This window comes from Ranitomeya imitator, chromosome 3 (assembly GCF_032444005.1).
Source record: "Ranitomeya imitator isolate aRanImi1 chromosome 3, aRanImi1.pri, whole genome shotgun sequence".
Classification (NCBI taxonomy): Eukaryota; Metazoa; Chordata; class Amphibia; order Anura; family Dendrobatidae; genus Ranitomeya; species Ranitomeya imitator.
This window is the reverse complement of record NC_091284.1, coordinates 550,586,516-550,610,372: the sequence shown is the minus strand read 5'-3', so window position 1 is coordinate 550,610,372 and position 23,857 is coordinate 550,586,516. Positions and strand designations below refer to the sequence as shown.

General features: G+C 44.8%; 1 protein-coding gene across 3 annotated transcripts in view; it reads right to left on the bottom strand.

The window, feature by feature from the left end:
* The window catches only part of TUBGCP3 (tubulin gamma complex component 3), a 129,140-nt gene extending 105,751 nt beyond the window's left edge, over positions 1-23,389 (bottom strand). For all 3 annotated transcript variants that reach the window (XM_069757903.1, XM_069757905.1, XM_069757904.1), the window contains exons 1-4: positions 23,171-23,389; positions 14,987-15,094; positions 13,180-13,247; positions 1,682-1,759 (exon numbers count right to left, since the gene is read on the bottom strand). In XM_069757903.1, coding sequence (XP_069614004.1) covers positions 1,682-1,759; positions 13,180-13,247; positions 14,987-15,094; positions 23,171-23,246 — 330 coding nt within the window. In that variant the 5' untranslated portion in view covers positions 23,247-23,389. The remainder of the gene's footprint in view (positions 1-1,681; positions 1,760-13,179; positions 13,248-14,986; positions 15,095-23,170) is intronic.
* Positions 23,390-23,857: the final 468 nt, after the last annotated feature.

The following is a 23,857-nucleotide window of genomic DNA, read 5'->3' as shown; positions in this document are numbered from 1 at the left end:
TTTTTGGGTCAAAAAATACACTGGAGTCAATGGGGACGCATGCGTTTTTTTGTGCATGCGTTTTTTTGCGTTAAAAACGCATGCGTTTTTCTATTAAAAAACCAGAAAACACACTGAAATGCCACCCCCCAACATAAAGGTGATAAAGGGATCCTAACCCTAACCCTACCCCTAACCCTAACCTTACCCCTAACCCTAAACCCTAAGGGATCCTAACCCTAACCCTACCCCTAACCCTAAGGGATCCTAACCCTAACCCTACCCCTAACCCTACCCCTAACCATAACCCTACCCCTAACCCTAATCTCTTTAGGGTTAGGGGTAGGGTTAGGGTTAGGATCCCTTAGGGTTAGAGGTAGGGTTAGGATCCCTTAGGGTTAGGGGTAGGGTTAGAGGTAGGGTTAGGGGTAGGGTTAGGGTTAGGATCCCTTAGGGTTAGGGGTAGGGTTAGGATACCTTAGGGTTAGAGGTAGGGTTAGGGTTAGGATCCCTTAGGGTTAGGGTTAGCGGTAGGGTTAGGGTTAGGATCTCTTTAGGGTTAGGGTTAGGATCCCAACCCCTAACCCTAACTATTTCTGTTTATAGTGGGTTTTTTACTTTATTTTGATGATTGGCAGCAGTCACACATTTCTCAGCATGCGTTTAAAAAACGCAAACGCATGTAAACGCGTCAAAACGCCGTGTTTTTTTCACCACATGCAAAAACGCATGCGTCAAAAAAACGCAGCGTTTGCACGCGTTTTTTCACAATGCGTTTTTTTGGGTTTTTTACCGCAAAAACGCACCCAAAAAACGCAAATGTGAAACCAGCCTAACATGCTATTTTTATACACAATCATAATACTCAGTTGAAAATTGATCCTTGAGCTATTTTTCATAAGTTCCACTTACTTTTCTGACCTCTTTATTAACACAGTCTCAACTTTTATGTGATGTGTTGCTGCCATCAATTTCCAATTATATTTTTTTTTCTCAAATATAAAAAAATAGTTTCAACTTCTGATCTGTGATTCGTATTCTCTTGTGAGTAAAATATGGTTAAAAAGGCATTTCCAAATTCTTGTTTTCGTTACATTGTGCACCGCATCCCAACTTGTTTGAAATTGGGGTTGTACTTATTAGAGCACCTTTGGCTGTTGTGACCTGCTGTGACCCAGACACCAACTTCTGGCAGCGTTCTTGAGGAATCTTAGCAGTTCACTAATATTTTGGGGTTTGCATGCTGCAACCGCCTTGTTCAGATTCCATCAAAGAATTTCAACAGGGTTTAAGCCAGGTGACTGGGACAGACACTCCAGAATCTTCCAGGACCTCTGGAAATGAGCCTTGGCGAAATCTGAGGTATGCTTGGGATCATTGTCGTGTTGGAAAGGCCAATAAAGCCCAAACTGCAGCTTCCTTGCAAACTCTCATAAAATTCCTTGATAAGTGATTGAATCCATCTTGCCCTCCAAAATTATGCAAGTTCCCAGTGCCAGAAACAGCAAGGATTCCCCAGAACTTCGCCAAAACAACGCCATTCTTTAAAACCTAGTATATAATGGAGGGCTAAATAATTCTGATTGCAAACGTAGATGTTTGACAGTAAAACAGCACGTGTGGAAAAAATCTATGACTGAAAAAAGAAAAACAAACAACTATACTGTCTGGTCACCCCCTTAAGATTCTTACCACTGCATACCTTGCTTGACTGTTTGCGTGGATCTTCACTTAGACTGAGCAATAGGTAAAGAATTGACCATCTGTTTTTTAACACACCCTGCAAGAAAAATTGTATTTGTCAGTTATATCCTTCAGACAAGACAACTGATATATCAAATCAACTTTTCAACTATACGATACAGCAGGCATTTGCATTTAACAGATACTCCTTATATGCTGTGAAGCTCCGACAGCATTTACGGCTGTCATGTCAGCACTCCTGTTCACGTACCCTAGGGACCAAAAAAATTAGCTATAAAAATGAAAAAAATAAAATAAAATTCAAATATCCCCCCTTTTCCCCCTCAAAAGAAATATTCTGTATCACCACATTCATAAGAGAGTCCAGGCTATCAAAATAGCAATTACGTAACCAATATGGTAAACATCAAGGTAAAAAAAAAATATATATATATATATATATATATATATATATATATATATATATATATATATATATTTTTTTTTTTTTTTTTTTTTTTTTTTTTTTTTTTCCTCGGTTGACACATTTCTGCCCCCAAAATGCAATTAAAACATTGTATGCACCTCAAAATGGTATCAGGAGAAACATCAGTTTGCCATGGAAAAAAAAAAGAAAAGAAAAAGGATTGCACGGATCTATCAACTGAAAATCAAGGAGAGGTTTACTTGGAAAATGACAACACAAACCAAAGTTAAATCCGGAGAAAAAAAAACAATATACAAATATGGTATTGCCACAATCGTTCTGAACTGAAGGATGTAAAAACTAAAACAAAAAAAAAATAGAATTAGTCTTACCGGTAATTCGGTTTCTAGGAACCTTCCACGACAGCACTAATTTCTCCTATGCTGTTGTGGAAGGTGACTAGAGAAAATAGAATTAGTCTAAGGCCCCTTTCACACATTAGTTTTTTGCCATCAGTCACAATACATCGAATTTTGAAAAAAAAATGGATCCGTTGCAGATTGTGAAAAACTGATGCGACGGATCTGTTTTTTCGCCGGATCCAACTAGCTGATCCGGCTAATTGGATGCTAAAAAAAAAAATTGGAACATGCTCAGTGAAAAAAAAAACGGAATCCGTAGCCATTTGACGGATCCGGCACCATAGGCTTCCATTGTAGCAAACGACCGTTGCAGTCCATTTTTTCAACGGACACAAAAAATGTTACTATGTCCGTTGTCTAAGGCCGTCGGACAAACAATTTTCGACGGATACAGCGAATGACGGATGAAACGTGAGGCCATCTGTAACTAATTCAAGTCAATGAGAAAATAAAATGGATCCGGCGGCATCAGTCACCGAATCCAATTTTTTCAAAATTCGACAGATTGCGACTGATAGCAAAAAAAACTGATGTGTGAAAGGGGCCTTACCGGTAATTCGGTTTCTAGGAACCTTCCACAACAGCATAGGATAAATTAGTCGTGGAAGGTGACTAGAGAAAACCTGCATTTTTTTCCTGCACTTGAAATTTTCTTTCAGGTTTCCAGTTCACAGTATGGCAAAATGAATGATGTCAATCAAAACTATAACTGGTGCTGCAAAAAAATGTAAAGAAAAAAAAAAAAAAAAAAACAAACCTAAGCTAAGGCCTCTTTCACACTTCCGTCTTCTGCTGTGCGTCGTTGTGCAGTAAAATGAGGTATCGACGGACGTCACGAAAATAGGGAGAGAGAGAGAATCCTGCATTTTAAAAATCGACGGATTGCAACGTGACACAAAAGACGGAAGTGTGAAAGTAGCCTAAGATGGAGGAGAGGAAAACATGAAAAGGGAAAAATAAAAAAGTGGTGCAGCAGTAATGATAGCTAAAGACTACAAATTCGATTTAGCTGAAAACACAACGGTTTGTGCAGACTTGAGGACAGGCTACAAATTTTCAAACTTTGTAGCGCAGGTTCAGTCACTGCTCGGTGTATAGAAAGGGGCTGCCGTATCCGCACCCCCGGTATAGTCAAGTAACGGAACCTGAGCCAGTGCCGCGCCTGTGACTGAACACCGGACCCTGCCGAGAGGAATAAAGTTCAGTTCCTCCCGTTAGCAGGGCCTTTTCAAAACACTATTAATCTGCAGATTAATCCATACCTGCAAATTAAAAGCGTTTTTCACGTGATAGGAGATTTAGCAGGAACCTGTGTGGACACACAGCTTAACATTATTGAATATTTATAAGCATTTTAATAATACTGTTATCATTACACTGGATACAGAATATAAAAAGGGTGCTCTCGGAAAGTTTTGCATGCTTTATACGTCTTGAAGAGCTTGCATATATATGCACTCATACGCATATACAGCAGATTTAAAGAGACTACACACCTCTGTTTAAATGCCAAGTTTTTGTCATGTAAAAAAAGATACTAAAAAAAATCTTTTCAGAACCATCATTTTAACGGATTCTGATTAACTCCATATAAAGTTTAGCTTTCCTGGTAGGATTTTCCTGACATTTTCTTTGCTGCATTAGGCCATGTTCACACGATCCTTTTTTTTCATGCGGAATTGCCACGATTTTCCCGCTGCGGGTCCGCAGCTGTTTTCCATGCAGGGTACATTACATTGTACCCTATGGAAAACAGGAACTGCTGTGCCCACAATGCGGAAAATCAAAAAAAAAACCGCGCTGAATAGCTGCGGGAAAAAAGAAGTACCATGTCACTTCTTTTTTCGGAGCCGCAGCGGTTCTGCACCCATTGACCTCCATTGTGAGGTCAAACCCGCAGTAAAACCCGCAGATGAAAAAAATATCTGCGGGTTTTACTGCGGTTTGTGGTGCCGAACCGCTGCAGCAGGAAGTGCGGGGAAGCGGGCGGAAGTGCGTGGGCGGAGTGTGGCTGCCCCCCGTGCTCCGATCCCGCCCCCCGTGCTCCGATCCCGCCCCCCCGTGCTCCAGTCCCACCGCCCCGTGCTCCGATGCCCCCCCCCAGTGCTCCGATGCCCCCCCCCCCCGTGCCCTAATCTCCCCCCCTTATACTTACCCGGCGTCCCGGTGTCCGTCCGGCCGTCTTCTCCCTGGGCGCCGCCATCTTACAAAATGGCGGGCGCATGCGCAGTGCGCCCGCCGAATCTGCCGGCCGGCAGATTCGTTCCAAAGTGCATTTTGATCACCGAGATATAACCTATCTCAGTGATCAAAATAAAAAAAAATAGTAAATGACACCCCCCCCCCTTTGTCACCCCCGTAGGTAGGGACAATAAAAAAAAATTAAGAATTTTTTTTTTTTTCCACTAAGGTTAGAATAGGGTTAGGGGTAGGGTTAGGGGTAGGGTTAGGGTTAGGGGTAGGGTTAGGGGTAGGGTAAGGGTTAGGGGTAGGGTTAGGGTTAGGGGTAGGGTTAGGGGTAGGGGTAGGTTTAGGGTTAGGGGTAACTGCATAAAAAAAAGGATCAAAAAAAGGATCAAAAAAAGGATCAAAAAACGCATCAAAAAAGGACAAAAAAAGGACCAAAAAAAGGACCTGCGTTTTCTGCCAAGAGCTGCAGTTTTTTAAAAAACAGTCCTGAAAAAAAAAGGATGGAAATCAGGAACGTGTGAACATACCCTTATACAGCAAAAGCCATGGTCCGTGAACAGCTTACAACACAGCAAATTAATATCATTGTTGACATTTATCAGTCAGGAGAGAAGTACAAAAAAAAAATTACAAGGCATTAGATATACATTGGCCTGTGGGGTAGGTTGGCAAAAAGAAAGCTTTTTCTAAGGCTGAACATTTTAGCTATAATAGCAAAAGGTCTTTGGTGCAAAGCCAATAAAGTACATCACCAAAAGAACACCAAACCCACAGTGAAGCAAGGTGGAGGCATCACTATGCTTTGGGGCAGTTTTCTGGCAGCTGGAATTGGGGCTTTAGTCAAGGTGGAGGGAATTCTAAAAAGTTCCAAATATTAGTGAATTTTGCAACACAAATCACCATGCCTCTGCTAAAAACTGAAGATGAAGACACTAGGCATAACTCCAAATCAACAAAAAAATGGCTTTGCCAGAAGAAGTTTGACGTTTTGGAATGACCCACTTAGACCCCAGACCTGAATCCAATCGAAAATTTGTAGGTAGACCTGAAGATGAAGCCAAAAATATATTGACAAAAAAATATCATGCAGATTTTCACACTGTCCAACAACTGACCATGGACCGCAACTATCAACAAAATTCATAGTTAGACATGACCTTATAATAAAAAAGAAATAGCAACTCTGTACAAACTACTATTATAGAATGCTCGATCGAGAAAGCCCTGTTTAGGACATAAGTGCTTGAAGTACCATTTTCTATGACAAACAGTATTATCCATTAATGCGATGAACTAATAGTTTCTTCAGTTCCCATCCAAAAATCAATAATGTATTTAACCTTCAGGCAGAAACAAAAGCTGCTTAAAAAGCTTGTATGTGAAAAAAAAGAAACTCAATAAATCTGTGGAACAATAAACCAAATGATCCTAAAAATAGACCTTCACCACTCAGCGTAAGCCGTAATGTGAAAAGTCAAACAAAAAAATCTATTCCTTGCAAGAAGTTTCCTATGATCAAGGAAGCTAAAAGGGTTTGATGGTTCAAAAATAACATCACAAAAACCCAGTGCTTTTATAATGACCATGCTGCCCTTCCTACGTCTGCGGAAAACACCATCTTATTAGACTAACACAGCAAAGAGATACAAGCTAGAACAGCAGCTCAAAATAATGTCATCAATCTGTGTGTCACCCAAGAAAGGGATCAGTACACCATGACATTTCCTACTACAAACAATGACAGCATGATCTTAAACTCCAGCTCCAGATCCAGGACATGAGTCGTCATCTCAGCACGGAAATCAGAACCTCAGCACGGAAATCAGAACCTCAGCACGGAAGTCAGAACCTCAGCACGGAAATCAGAACCTCAGCACGGAAGTCAGAACCTCAGCACGGAAGTCAGAACCTCAGCACGGAAGTCAGAACCTCAGCACGGAAGTCAGAACCTCAGCACGGAAATCAGAACCTCAGCACGGAAATCAGAACCTCAGTACTGAAATCAGAACCTCAGCACGGAAATCAGAACCTCAGCACGGAAATCAGAACCTCAGCACGGAAATCAGAACCTCAGCAAGGAAATCAGAACCTCAGCAAGGAAATCAGAACCTCAGCACTGAAATCAGAACCTCAGCACTGAAATCAGAACCTCAGCACGGAAATCAGAACCTCAGCACTGAAGTCAGAACCTCAGCACAGACCCAATTTCTAGATGCTCGTCCACATCAAGAACGACATACCGTAGGTCAAATTTACAGTTGTAATTCCATTCCCAGGCTGCCACTACCCAGCCACATGCTACCAGCTCATTTTCAATTATTTACAAACAGATGCTAGGGTTACAAAAGTGATATTTGATGCCCAACACTAATTTTCAGAAAAACCTAGTGACAATGTGTCTGCGACTTGTTATCGCACCATTATTTTACAGCTTTGATTTTGCTGCACAATAAAACATTATTAAATACATAAACCATTTATTCCATCATTTAAAAAAAAAAAAAAACAACAACAAAGAGCGGAGATTAAAAGCGAAGGTGTAATGGGAAATAAAGTCATATGATCAAGAGGTACCCAATTAATAGATCTTTCCAAGGGAGTAAGTAATTTATACATAACCACGTAGATAAAGATACTCACATAAAAGTGCATGTGCATAAACCGTCACACAAGATGTCCGCATCAGACACGCATTTTGTACACTGCTTTCTCCCCTTAAGACATCAATGTGCAAAATGTACGTCGAGACATCTTTAGTGACAGTGAGAGTAAATATAATCCACTCTGTTTTTGATCATGTCTTAATTTATATTTGAATTCATATTTAATTTAACTGGGTCTAGATCTGTATTTATGCACATGCACTTTAATGTGAGTACCTACATCTATCTGATTATATAATAATATATGAATATATGAATTGAGTATTTCTTGATCATATGACTTTATTCCCTATTATCAGGATTGTGGAGTCGGTAAGCCAAACCTCAGACTCTTCAATTGCCCTGACTGACCCCACAGCACTGGTCACTATTCAGGGCCGGCTCCAGGTTTTCATGGGCCCTGGGCAAAAGAGTCCCAGTGGGCCCCTTTAACACATACCACAATTCATAATGCACCGATACGGCAGAGAAATAATGGATAGTACAATGCCAAAGATTTCACTTACTTCTTACATTACATGAGTGTTATCTATTGTACATTCTACATTACCTCAGAAACCGGACAGTATAGTCCTCTATACAGAATAATGAGCCCCATATAATGCGCCAAACAGAATAATGAGCCCAATTTATTGCCCCATACAGTATAATGGCCCCATATAGCGCTCCATACAGTATAATTGGCACCACAGTCCTCTATACAGAATAATGAGCCCCATATAATGCTCCATACAGTATAATGGGCACCACGGAGTGCTCCATACAGAATGAGCCGCATATATTGCTCCATACGGAATTGACCCCATATAATGTTCCATACAGTGAGCACATATAATTCTCCATACTGTACATCATGGGCCCCATCTATTGCTCCATATATAATGGGCCTCATATAATGCTCCATACAGTATATGATCGGCCCCATACAGTATACTGAGTCACATATATTGCTCCATACAGAATGGGCCCATATAATGCTCCAAAAATAATTGGCCCCATAAGATGCTCCATGTATAATGGGCCCCATATAATGCTCCATATATAATTGGCCATATAAAATGCTCCATATATAATTAGTCCCATAAGATGCATCGTATATTATTGGCCCCATATACTGCTCCATAGGTAATTGGCCCCATATACTGATCCATATTGAATTTGCCCCATAAGATGCTCCATATTAAATTGGCCCCATATAATGCTCCCTATAGAATTGGCAACATAAGATGCTCCCTATATTATTGGACCCATAAGATGCTGCATATAGAATTAGCCCCATATAATGCCCCTTCTGATGGTCCCCATATAATGCTCCAAATATTAAAACAAAAAAAATGAAATACTCACCTCTCGTTGCTTGACGCTGCTCTGGACTCCTCACCGTCGGCGTCTTCCTGCTCTCTGTGCTGCGACTGCTCAGGCAGAGGGCGCGCACTGGTGACGTCATCGCACCCTCTGGCCTGAACGACACAGTCAGAGGATGGAAGACGCTGCAGCGCTAGAACCAGGAGAGGTAAGTATCGCAAGTGCCGGGGCCCAGAGCAGGCGGGGGGTCCACTCGCAAGGGCCAGCACTATAGCACGCCAGTGTCCCCGACATCGAGTGGGCCCCCTGCCAGCTCAGGGCACCGGCACTTGCCCGGGTGCTGACGCCGGCCCTGTCACTACTGAGCGTGTACATAAAGTGCAGCACAGATTCACCTCAACAAAAAGCAGAGATCCTTAGATCAGGAACAGAACAGACATTTATAGGACATTTCATAACTTTCCCAAATGCTTATGAAAACATTTACAGCACATCCTGCATTGTACTGCTGTACCCAATTTATTATATATTTTAGGAGTCAGAGTTAGCCCATTTTATAGCGACTCCACAGCCCTGCCTATTACACCCTCATTTTTAATGAACACCTAGGTGTTTCATGTTATGAAGTGGATGTTGACACAGTGCCTGGGCAATCACTAGCAGGAGGATAACTAACATAGGTGCTTCTCACAATATTAGAATATCATCAAAAAGTTAATTAATTTCAGTTCTTCAATACAAAAAAGTGAAGCTCATATTATAGAGTCATTACAAACAAGTGTTTATTTCGATTAATGTTGATGATTATGGCTCACAGCCAATGAAAACCCAAAAGTCATTATCTCAGTAAATTAGAATAATTAACAAAAAACACCTGCAAAGGCTTCCTAAGTGTATAAAAAGGTCCCATAGTCTGTTTCAGAAGGCTCCACAATCATGGGGAAGACTGCTGACTTGACAATTGTCCAGAAGGCAGTCATTGACACACTCCACATGGAGGACAAGCCACAAAAGGTCATTGCTAAAGAAGCTGGCTGTTCACAGAGTGCTGTATCCAAGCATATCAATGGAAAGTTGAGTAGAAGGAAAAAGTGTGGTAGAAAAAGGTGCACAAGTTACCGGTATAACCGCAGTCTTGAAAGGATTGTTAAGAAAAGGTCATTCAAAAATTGGGGGGAGATTCACAAGTTGTGGACTACTGCTGGAGTCATTGCTTCACGAGCCACCACACACAGACGTATCCAGGACATGGGCTACTAGTGTCGCATTCCTTGTGCCAAGCCACTCATGACCAATAGGCAACGCCAGAAGCGTCTTATCTGGGCCAAGGAGAAAATGAACTGGACTGTTGCTCCGTGTTGTTCAGTTGTCCAAGGTGTTATCATCAGATGAAAGAAAATTTTGCATTTCATTTGGGAATCAAGGTCCCAGAGTCTGATGGAAGAATGGAGAGACACACAATCCATGCTGTTTGAGGTCTAGTGTGAAGTTTTCACAATCAGTGATGGTTTGGGGAGCCATGTCATTTGCTGGTGTATGTCCACTCTGTTTTATCAAGACCAAAGTCAGCGCAACCGTCTACCAGGAAATTTTAGAGCACTTCATGCTTCCCTCTGCCAACAAGCTTTTTGGAGATGGAGATTTCATTCTCCAGCAGGACTTGGCACCTGTCCACAATGCCAAAAGTACCAATACCTGGTTTAAAACAACAGTATCACTGTGCTTGATTGGCCAGCAAATTCGCCCGACCTTAACCCCATAGAGAATCTCTGGTATTGTCAAGAGGAAGATGAGACACCAGACCCAACAATGCAGATGAGCTGAAGGCTGCTATCAAAGCAACTTGGGCTTCCATAAGACCTCAGAATTTCCACAGGATGATCGCCTCCATGCCACACCGCATTGATGCAGTAATTGATACAAAAGGAGCCCTGACCAAGTACTGAGTGCATTTACTGAATATACATTTCAGTAGGCCAACATTTCAGATTTTAAAATCATTTTTCAAGCTGGTGTTATAAAGTATTCTAATTTACTGAGATAATTATTTTGGGGTTTTCATTGGCTGTAAGCCATAATCATCAACATTAACAGAAATAAACACATGAAATAGATCACTCTGGAATGACTCTATATATGAGTTTCACGATTTTTATTGAAGAACTGAAATAAATTAACTTTTTGATGATATTCTAATTTTGTGAGAAGGACTTGTAGGTACACTCACACTGAATGTGCCGGGATCAGGGCAAACTCAGCAGTGAACTGGTTAAATGCCATGATAGAGTATTCCCCCCCTCCAAAGCATGACAGCTGGGGCTGGTACTGCAATGGAGACCACCTCTGCCCAAACAACAGTCCACAGGGATGTCCCCAACAGGTACGTATATACAGGTCCTTCTCAAAAAATTAGCATATAGTGTTAAATTTCATTATTTACCATAATGTAATGATTACAATTAAACTTTCATATATTATAGATTCATTATCCACCAACTGAAATTTGTCAGGTCTTTTATTGTTTTAATACTGATGATTTTGGCATACAACTCCTGATAACACAAAAAACCTGTCTCAATAAATTAGCATATTTCACCCATCCAATCAAATAAAAGTGTTTTTTAATAACAAACAAAAAAACCAACAAATAATAATGTTCAGTTATGCACTCAATACTTGGTCGGGAATCCTTTGGCAGAAATGACTGCTTCAATGCGGCGTGGCATGGAGGCAATCAGCCTGTGACATTGCTGAGATGTTATGGAGGCCCAGGATGCTTCAATAGCGGCCTTAAGCTCATCCAGAGTGTTGGGTCTTGCGTCTCTCAACTTTCTCTTCACAATATCCCACAGATTCTCTATGGGGTTCAGGTCAGGAGAGTTGGCAGGCCAATTGAGCACAGTAATACCATGGTCAGTAAACCATTTACCAGTGGTTTTGGCACTGTGAGCAGGTGCCAGGTCGTGCTGAAAAATGAAATCTTCATCTCCATAAAGCATTTCAGCCGATGGAAGCATGAAGTGCTCCAAAATCTCCTGATAGCTAGCTGCATTGACCCTGCCCTTGATGAAACACAGTGGACCAACACCAGCAGCTGACATGGCACCCCACACCATCACTGACTGTGGGTACTTGACACTGGACTTCAGGCATTTTGGCATTTCCTTCTCCCCAGTCTTCCTCCAGACTCTGGCACCTTGATTTCCGAATGACATGCAAAATTTGCTTTCATCAGAAAAAAGTACTTGGGACCACTTAGCAACAGTCCAGTGCTGCTTCTCTGTAGCTCAAAAGTGGCTTTACCTGGGGAATGCGGCACCTGTAGCCCATTTCCTGCACACGCCTGTGCACGGTGGCTCTGGATGTTTCCACACCAGACTCAGTCCACTGCTTCCTCAGGTTCCCCAAGGTCTGGAATCGGTCCTTCTCCACAATCTTCCTCAGGGTCCGGTCTCCTCTTCTCGTTGTACAGCGTTTTCTGCCACATTGTTTCCTTCCAACAGACTTACCATTGAGGTGCCTTGATACAGCACTCTGGGAACAGCCTATTTGTTGAGAAATTTCTTTCTGGGTCTTACCCTCTTGCTTGAGGGTGTCAATGATGGCCTTCTTGACATCTGTCAGGTCGCTAGTCTTACCCATGATGGGGGTTTTGAGTAATGAACCAGGCAGGGAGTTTATAAAAGCCTCAGGTATCTTTTGCATGTGTTTAGAGTTAATTAGTTGATTCAGAAGATTAGGGTAATAGGTCGTTTAGAGAACCTTTTCTTGATATGCTAATTTATTGAGACAGGTTTTTTGGGTTATCAGGAGTTGTATGCCAAAATCATCAGTATTAAAACAATAAAAGACCTGACAAATTTCAGTTGGTGGATAATGAATCTATAATATATGAAAGTTTAATTGTAATCATTAGATTATGGTAAATAATGAAATTTAACACTATATGCTAATTTTTTGAGAAGGACCTGTATGCGCACAGACAACAAACACAAGTATGCCAGTAAATTGTAATGAAAATGTTAAGGAAAACATAAAATACTTAAAAAATGCCATAAAGCAAACAAAAGTGACAATAAAACTACAAGATTCCACATTTTATACTTGCAAAATGATTATGTTAGGTAATGTAGTAATCCCACAATTACTCTGTAGATACGTCATACATTGTAAGTGTTAATTATACGTCTGCTGGGGTCCCACCGCACAGAACAGAGGTCCTAGCTCTGCAGTTTGAATGAAGTCAAAGCATTCACAGCACAGCTTCATTCAATGCCTATGGGACTGAAGGAGTGCCAAGCACAGCACAGTCATCTTCATCTGTCCCATAGACAATTAATGGGGCACCAGTGCACATACATGACCGTGGCTTCAATCAAACACAGGACCTATAGTCTCATTAATGGTGATCAAAAACTTATCTATCTTCTGTATAGGTCATATGTTATAATTGTGGGACAACTCTCCAATAGAACAGTTATGTTTTGCCCACATCATGTCCAACACATACCTGAGACTGGAGTTTCCGGTGAAGCTCAGAAAACAGAGCGCCGTCTGCTTCTCTTCTCTGCCTCACAACTACAAAAGAACAAAGCATTTACCCCGACAAATGTATCAAAGACCTAAGTGAGCAAATAAACGTTTCACATGAACACCCATCACTGCAGAAAACTGAATCTGAGCAACCATTGCACCCTCTTATGGGATTCTGACATAACTGGGGGGGATGATATATGCAGGTGTGTAACTGACAGATACTCGGATCCCATATTACAGTCACCAGAGGAGGGATTACATGGCTCTGCACATTGGTGCCCAGCCTCAATGGCGCAGCACGGTATGTCACTGACACAGCCACGTATGTAGCCATCACTGATTTATAGGAAACGATCACTGCAGAGAACTGAAAATCACTTTACTAATGTAGTAAACATATAAAGGAGATGGGGCAGGATCAACTGATTTGGGACAATTTGGGGCATAAATTGCAACAAAAACTGTGAGACATGAATGCATGTGCCAATCTTCTAATGCTGCCGCCTTTTCTAATTTTTAGACAGTCCCAAGAGCACCATATATAGTAAGCGACAAACGTCTTTAACTAAAATTAGTGCATTTCATTCCATCGCACATAAAGGGAATCTGTCACCAAGGTTTTGACACCTAATCCGAGAGCAGCATAATGCAATGATTTCAGCTACTTGCTGTCATTTTGACAAAGTTAGTGTTTTATCAGCAGATTACGACTAGAGGACTAGTAAACCTGCTGTAATGTAGCCCTCCATATCCGTGAGTCCTGCATAACCTACCCCCACAACTAATTAGCAGCGTTTGTGCACACTGTGCGATGGCAAAAAGTGGTCAGCCAGTGGTGTAAGTGGGTTATACAGGGCTCAGCATTCACAGAACTAGCAAATCTACAGTAGATAAAATAGGGATTTTAAAGGGAACCTGTCACCCCCAAAATCGATGGTGAGGTAAGCTCACCGTCATCAGGGGCTTATCTACAGCATTCTGTAATGCTGTAGATAAGCCCCCGATGTAACCTGAAAGATGAGAAAAAGAGGTTAGATTACACTCACCCAGGGGCGGTCCTGCTCCGATGGGTGTCTCAGGTCTGGAACAGCGCCTCCCATCTTCATCAGATGACGTCCTCTTCTGGTCTTCACGCCGCGGCTCCGGCGCAGGCGTACTTTGCCCTGTTGAGGGCAGAGCAAAGTACTGCAGTGCGCAGGCGCCGGGCCTCTCTGACTTTTCCGGCGCCTGCGCACTGCAGTACTTGCCTCTGCCCTCAACAGGGCAGTCAAAGTACGCCGGAGCCGCGGCGTGAAGACCAGAAGAGGACGTCATCTGATAAAGATAGGAGGCGCCAGAGCGGACCTGAGACACCCATTTGACCAGACCGCAGCAGGACCGCCCCTGGTTGAGTATAATCTAACGTCTTTTTCTCCTCTTCCAGGTTACATCGGGGGCTTATCTACAGCATTACAGAATGCTGAAGATAAGCCCCTGATGAGGGTGAGCTTACCTCACCATCGATTTTGGGGGTGAAAGGTTCCCTTTAATCAAAATTGCAGCAAGCGCCCAGTAAGTGACACATTGCTGGAATCAGAATCTCTGCCCCTACATCAGGATGGGGTAGCAAAAACCTGGTGATAGATACCCTTTAAAAAGCAGTTGCCACATGATAAAAATCCCTTCCTAGAATTAATAAAGCCTCTCCTTGGATCATTTTATCTCTGGGTGATGCCATGAGGTGGCCCTACAGCGAAACTACCCATCAGTACCCATTACCTAGGAGCAGAAGTCACACTTACATTCTTTTTTAATCTTTTCAGCAACAAGAAATTCGTCCCGTTCAACAGTTGGAGCAAAATTACTGCCAATTACACGCACGGCGTACTGGAACTGCTGGGCGACATCGGCTGTGGGGAAAGGGGAGAAAGATCTGCTTTATTGTAAAAGTCAGAAAAGCGTAACATGATATTTCACCTCTAGGGAGCGCATGCCACACATTATATAGTGGTCATACAAGAGCAGGTAGCCAGCTATGTAACACCCACCATACAGAGCCTGCGGAGAAGATGGATCACTAACAACTCCACCATCTTACTGAATGCTTGCAGCCTAATCTTCCCAAGCACAGACCCCGTTTCGCCCCACATCTAGGACACTATTTATAATGACATATCGGATTGCTTTTGGTTGGGTTGCCCATCTTTTTGTTTCTGGGACTTTCTAACATAACAAAAATGTGATGTAAATATATTCACTATTTCTGTTCCAGCATTCTGTTCTTCAGCACTAAAGGGGTATTCCACCACTCTGGTAGTGATGATGGTCAATGATATCAGATCGGTGGGAGACAGAGGCCGGATACAGACCGTGCGCAGAGCAGAACCGCAGAGCAGAACAGCAGAGCACCGGTACAGTTCAGCGGCCCCGCCGGGTACTGCAAGTCAGATCCTTCTATTTGAATAGGAGCCGATCCGCAGCACCTGGCAGTGGGAACTAATCGGTCTAATCTGATAACATCTATTAGGTTTTTATTACTCTGCGCCAGCAATTTATGCCACAGTTTGGTGCAATTCTGAGTACACAATGACATGTTAGGCCATGTTACCGTTGAGTAAATCCACACCCCTTGTGAATAGGGCACGGCAAGTGCCGAAAACACACAATAGTGAAAGTCATGAAAGCTCTGAATTGTCAAAATCTGGCGTGTTTCTCTTGATATTCTAACCTATTGCTTCTTGGGAAGCAATCAAAAATTCTCCTCCAGAAGAGAGAAAACAGCATGGATCAGCAACCTGCAGCACTGACGCCTGACAGCCTATGGGTGGGAGGGCATGCTGGCAGTTGTGGTTTCACAATAGCTGCAGTCGGTTGCTGACCTGTGCGCAGAAATATGAAAAGTTGTATTCCTGGACACACATCTCACAATACATGGCCTATGTGCGGTAAGGTAGGGTGGATAGAGGACACAAATGGATGCATCCTTTATTAGAGGACCAGAAAAGGACTGGACATAGAAACTATGAGAGCCTAACAGTTACCTGTGCTGCACATAAAGCACCAAACATTCAGACGCATGGTGCTAATAGGACACAACACATCGGGAGGAACATTAACCATACAGCTGCCAGAAGTCAGTCAGGAAACACAAAGATGACAAAATGAAGGACTGTACTGTGTTTAACACTGGAAGCACACAGAGAACAAACCATCTCCGCCCCACCTCTGACCGGTCTACCTGTCTGCTGTAGGGTGTTCACACGGGGAACCTCAGCATGAAAAATGGAACTGTATTAACCCCTTAGTGACCGAGCCAATTTTTACAATTCTGACCACTGTCACTTTGAGGATATAGCTCTTGAACGCTTCAATGGATCCCACTGATTCTGAGAATGTTCTTTTGTGACATATTGTTCTTCATGTTAATTGTGAAATTTGTTCTATATAACTTTCATTTAGTTAAGATAAAAAAAGGAAAATTTGGCAAAAATTTTGAAAAGTTTGCAATTTTCAAACTTTTAATTTTTTTACCCTTAAATCACAGAGTTATGTCACACAAAATAGTTAATAAATAACATTTCCCACATATCTACTTTACATCAGCACAATTTTGGAAACATTTTTTTTTTGTTAGGACATTATAAGGGTTAAATGTTGACCAGCGATTTCTCATTTTTCCAAAAAAATTTACAAAACCATTTTTTTAGGGACCATCTCAAATTTGAAGTGAGTTTGGGAGGTAAACATAACAGAAAATGCCCAAAAGTGGCACCATTCTAAAAACTGCACCCCTCAAGGTGCGCAAAACCACATTCAAGAAGTTTATTAACCCTTCAGGTGCTTCACGAGAACTTCAGCAATGTGGAAGGAAAAAATTAACATTTTACTTTTTTCACAAAAAAATTTACTTTGGAACCAAACTTTTTTAATTTTCATAAGGGTATCAGGAGAATATGGACCACACAATTTGTTGTGCAATTTCTCCTGAGTATGCAGATATCCCGTACGTGGGGGAAAGCCACTGTTTGGGCGCATGGCAGGGCTCAGAAGGGAAGGAGCACCATTTGACTTCTGAACGCAAAATTGGCTGGAATCAATGGCGGGTGCTATGTCGCATTTGGAGACCCCCTGATGTACCTAAACCTCCCCGTCCCCTCAATTCTAACTCCAATCCTAACACAGCCCTAAAACCTAACACACCACTAACCCTAATCCCAACCCTAACCCCAACACACCCCTTAGCTTAATACCAACCCTAACCCTAATCCTAGCCCCACTCTAACCCTAGTCCCAACGGAAAAAAATACTTTTTTTTTATTTCATTATTTTGACCTAACTAAGAAGATGATAACTGAGGGTTTGATTTGCCTTTTTTTATTTTGATCACTGTGATAGGGTCTATCAGAGTGATCAAACTGAACCAATAGGAAAAATCTCCTACTGTTGCCGGGAAACAACCGACAGATCTCGGCGGGCGCACTGCGCATGCGCCCGCCATTTTCTTCTGGGAAGATGACTTGGAGGGCCGGGGGACAGAGCTGGAGGGTCCGGGCAACGGCAGAGGTACCAGGGGGGATTGGGGGACCCCATTTCTCTCTCCTCTGATGTGCTAGGTCATATCAAAGGAGAAATGAATTGGAAATCAAGACACTTTTTTTTTTTTGCGATCAAAGTTATTCAGTGAATAATAGTGATCACACAACGGGGGACAGTGAAAACCCGACCCGAGTCATGTTCTCTGGGGTCTCGGCTACCCCCAGTAGCCGAGACCCCGGAGATTTTCCAACGCTGGGGGGGGGGGGGGGCAGTGACAGGACTCATTAGTGTTGCAGATTTTTATTTAAAATAAAGAACGTTGTCTGTGTGCTGCACTTTAGTCAAAGATTTAGATGGGGTATTCCCATCTCTGAAAATGATGTCATATTTCTGGGATATGTACTCCCTTAATGATTGATGGGGGTCCGAACTCTGGGAACCCTCATAATTCCGAGAAAAAAGGAGTTATAGCACCGCGCTAGCAATGTGCTGCCTGCGCGGCAACATTTCCAGACACTCAGCAGCTGCAGCAGTCCATTCACTAGAAAGAGGCAATGCTCCGGATTCCTGCACTGCTGGTGGCCGGAAGAAACGCAATGAAGGGAATGGCATGTGGTGCAGCAGTGTTTGGGGGTCCCTTCTAGACTTTCACTGTAAGCTTGCAAAAACGCTTGTTACTGAAGTCACTTCCATCCTGGATAAATCTTAATGAGCTAGCTGCAAAGATTCTTATCTCCCACATGTGACTACGCCTTAAGGTGCAGGGCCATGAGGTACACGTGAAATTCAGAGCCATTTTTACACCAATTGGTAAAGGACCATTGACAACTTCATGTGAGTGGTAATGGCCACATAATAGTGGGCAACTGCTGTGTCTGCACATACCCGGCCCAACATCTTGTGGTACTGATGGAAATGCAGGTGACTGCAAGATTATTAGATGGTGACTTTTGTGAGTAGCCCTGCACAGAAGAGCAGATCTGGATGTGCATACAATGGCGGGGTAGATGGGGGAGAAAAATAACATTGTAAGCTGGACGCAATTGTGAGACGAGTGGGAGTCCTCGGATGTAAGTATACTGCCGGTGTAGGGGGGAGCACAAAGTCTTTTTGTTTTGGGTATCATCACACCGGTCACGGTGGGCTCAAGAGTGGAATTATTGCGGTGGAGGAGGCTGGATGTGACTCAACAGGCATGTGTTGTAACTGTCACACAGCCGCGACACATGGCGCTGTGGAGCCGAACAGCCGGAGCAATCCAGGATGCTGGGTTCCCTCTGCAGCTTAATGGATGGGTGAGCGCTATAGCTCGCCGAATCACAGGGAACCCGAACATATTCACTCATCTCTACTCACGACCATCTGTCAACAGTTGAAAGTGGCTCTCAAGGTGAAAACAAATTGGGGACCCCTTTTACATACAAAAGTGACCACAACCCTCACAGCTTGGATGGATGGATGGATGGATGGACGGACACAGTAACTGACCTGCTAACAGGAGACATCACAAGCTACGACCCACCATTATGTTATGCATCCTCTGAAGGGTTATGCCTGCTCACTGACTAATCCCGGATACACCTGACAGATCATGGTGCCCTGCTCACTGACTAATCCCGGATACACCTGACAGATCATGGTGCCCTGCTTACTGACTGATCCCAGATACACCTGACAGATCATGGTGCCCTGCTCACTGACTGATCCCGGATACACCTGACAGATCATGGTGCCCTGCTCACTGACTGATCCCAGATACACCTGACAGATCATGGTGCCCTGCTCACTGACTGATCCCGGATACACCTGACAGATCATGGTACCCTGCTCACTGACTGATCCCGGATACACCTGACAGATCATGGTGCCCTGCTCACTGACTGATCCCGGTGCCCTGCTTACTGATTGATCCCAGATACACCTGACAGATCAGGGTGCCCTGCTCACTGACTGATCCCGGATACACCTGACAAATCATGGTGCCCTGCTTACTGACTGATCCCGGATACACCTGACAGATCATGGTGCCCTGCTTACTGACTGATCCCGGATACACCTGACAGATCATGGTGCCCTGCTCACTGACTGATCCCGGATACACCTGACAAATCATGGTGCCCTGCTTACTGACTGATCCCGGATACACCTGACAGATCATGGTGCCCTGCTTACTGACTGATCCCGGATACACCTGACAGATCATGGTGCCCTGCTCACTGACTGATCCCGGATACACCGGACAGATCATGGTGCCCTGCTCACTGACTGATCCCGGATACACCGGACAGATCATGGTGCCCTGCTTACTGACTGATCCCGGATACACCTGACAGATCATGGTGCCCTGCTTACTGACTTATCCCAGATACACCTGACAGATCATGGTGCCCTGCTTACTGACTGATCCCGGATACACCTGACATTTCATGGTGCCCTGCTTACTGACTGATCGCAGATACACCTGACAGATCATGGTGCCCTGCTCACTGACTATTCCCGGATACACCTTACAGATCATGGTGCCCTGCTTACTGACTGATCCCGGATACACCTGACAGATCATGGTGCCCTGCTCACTGACTGATCGCAGATACACCTGACAGATCATGGTGCCCTGCTCACTGACTGATCCCGGATACACCGGACAGATCATGGTGCCCTGCTCACTGACTGATCCCGGATACACCGGACAGATCATGGTGCCCTGCTCACTGACTGATCCCGGATACACCGGACAGATCATGGTGCCCTGCTTACTGACTGATCCCGGATACACCTGACAGATCATGGTGCCCTGCTTACTGACTTATCCCAGATACACCTGACAGATCATGGTGCCCTGCTTACTGACTGATCCCGGATACACCTGACATTTCATGGTGCCCTGCTTACTGACTGATCGCAGATACACCTGACAGATCATGGTGCCCTGCTCACTGACTATTCCCGGATACACCTTACAGATCATGGTGCCCTGCTTACTGACTGATCCTGGATACTCCTGACAGATCATGGTGCCCTGCTTACTGACTGATCCTGGATACACCTGACAGATCATGGTGCCCTGCTTACTGACTGATCCCGGATACACCTGACAGATCATGGTGCCCTGCTTACTGACTGATCCTGGATACACCTGACAGATCATGGTGCCCTGCTTACTGACTGATCCCGGATACACCTGACAGATCATGGTGCCCTGCTTACTGACTGATCCTGGATACACCTAACAGATCACGGTGCCCTGCTTACTGACTATTCCCGGATACACCTTACAGATCACGGTGCCCTGCTTACTGACTGATCCCGGATACACCTGACAGATCATGGTACCCTGCTCACTGACTGATCCCAGATACACCTGACATCTCATGGTGCCCTGCTCACTGACTGATCCCGGATACACCTGACATTTCATGGTGCCCTGCTTACTGACTGATCCCGGATACACCTGACAGATCATGGTGCCCTGCTCACTGACTATTCCCGGATACACCTGACAGATCATGGTGCCCTGCTCACTGACTGATCCCGGATACACCTGACAGATCATGGTGCCCTGCTCACTGACTGATCCCGGATGCACCTGACAGATCATGGTGCCCTGCTCACTGACTATTCCCGGATACACCTTACAGATCACGGTGCCCTGCTCACTGACTGATCCCGGATACACCTGACAGATCACGGTGCCCTGCTCACTGACTGATCCCAGATACACCTGACAGATCATGGTGCCCTGCTCACTGACTGATCCCGGATACACCTGACAGATCATGGTGCCCTGCTCACTGACTGATCCCGGATACACCTGACAGATCATGGTGCCCTGCTCACTGACTGATCCCGGATACACCTGACAGATCATGGTGCCCTGCTCACTGACTGATCCCGGATACACCTGACAGATCATGGTACCCTGCTCACTGACTGATCGCAGATACACCTGACAGATCATGGTGCCCTGCTCACTGACTATTCCCGGATACACCTGACAGATCATGGTGCCCTGCTCACTGACTGATCCCGGATACACCTGACAGATCATGGTGCCCTGCTCACTGACTGATCCCGGATACACCTGACAGATCATGGTGCCCTGCTCACTGACTGATCCCGGATACACCTGACAGATCATGGTGCCCTGCTCACTGACTGATCCCGGATACACCTGACAGATCATGGTGCCCTGCTCACTGACTGATCCCGGATACACCTGACAGATCATGGTGCCCTGCTCACTGACTGATCCCGGATACACCTGACAGATCATGGTGCCCTGCTCACTGACTGATCCCGGATACACCTGACAGATCATGGTACCCTGCTCACTGACTGATCGCAGATACACCTGACAGATCATGGTGCCCTGCTCACTGACTATTCCCGGATACACCTGACAGATCATGGTGCCCTGCTCACTGACTGATCCCGGATACACCTGACAGATCATGGTGCCCTGCTCACTGACTGATCCCGGATACACCTGACAGATCATGGTACCCTGCTCACTGACTGATCGCAGATACACCTGACAGATCATGGTGCCCTGCTCACTGACTATTCCCGGATACACCTTACAGATCACGGTGCCCTGCTCACTGACTGATCCCGGATGCACCTGACAGATCATGGTGCCCTGCTCACTGACTATTCCCGGATACACCTTACAGATCACGGTGCCCTGCTCACTGACTGATCCCGGATACACCTGACAGATCACGGTGCCCTGCTCACTGACTGATCCCAGATACACCTGACAGATCACGGTGCCCTGCTCACTGACTGATCCCGGATACACCTGACAGATCACGGTGCCCTGCTCACTGACTGATCCCAGATACACCTGACAGATCATGGTGCCCTGCTCACTGACTGATCCCGGATACACCTGACAGATCATGGTACCCTGCTTACTGACTGATCGCAGATACACCTGACAGATCATGGTGCCCTGCTTACTGACTGATCGCAGATACACCTGACAGATCATGGTGCCCTGCTTACTGACTGATCGCAGATACACCTGACAGATCATGGTGCCCTGCTCACTGACTGATCCCGGATACACCTGACAGATCATGGTACCCTGCTCACTGACTGATCCCGGATACACCTGACAGATCATGGTACCCTGCTCACTGACTGATCGCAGATACACCTGACAGATCATGGTGCCCTGCTTACTGACTGATCCCGGATACACCTGACAGATCATGGTGCCCTGCTTACTGACTGATCCCAGATACACCTGACAGATCATGGTGCCCTGCTCACTGACTATTCCCGGATACACCTTACAGATCACGGTGCCCTGCTTACTGACTGATCCCGGATACACCTGACAGATCATGGTACCCTGCTCACTGACTGATCCCGCTTACAAATTACAGAACAAGAGGGTGACAAATACATGGAGCGGAGAATGAACATGGTACGGCCAGCATTACCTTCCCCCTTGCCAAGTATCCTGCAGCAGAGGTTCTGCAGCAGTACGTTCGGTGACTTCTGGTCCGGGGTAGCCATGCTGGGGTCCGCCCGCTACTGTATTTCCTCCAGGGGTTGCCGTTTTCACAGAGCTGTGTCGTTAACGGTCACTGCATAGACGCCATTTTAACAAAACCCGCCGAAAGCCGCTGTCAGTTCCCACAATGCTCCGCTCTGTTTGTGGTGACAGCAGCGGCGGGGGCAAGAGCTGTGCCCCGGGAATGTGCTTCCCCTGCACCGCATTGTGGTTCCGCTCTCCTTTCTGGCCGTGGTGTGTGGCTGTGTGCGGCCCCGTGCCCAGGACGCGTTATGGCGGCGCTGAAGGTGACAGTATGTCCTGGGAGCCGAGGACAGCTCAGCGCCAGTAATCCTGAGGGCTGGATAGCCTGATGGCAGGAGGCTGGTGGGGGCGAGCAGAGCAGGAGCCCACTGTGAGGGGCACTGACTGACGGAAGCTGCCTGGGACTTTCATGGACCTAAGACTGTGGGCACTCTGCCTCTATGGCTTCCTTGGCTTATACTTTCACACTTCTCACTTATTTGCGCCTTTTTTAATGTTTGTGAAAAAAACAAACACTTTTTGTGGATTTCTCCTTCACATGTGGCTTTAACCCCTTCGTGACCTTTGTTTTTTGCATTTCCGTTTTTTT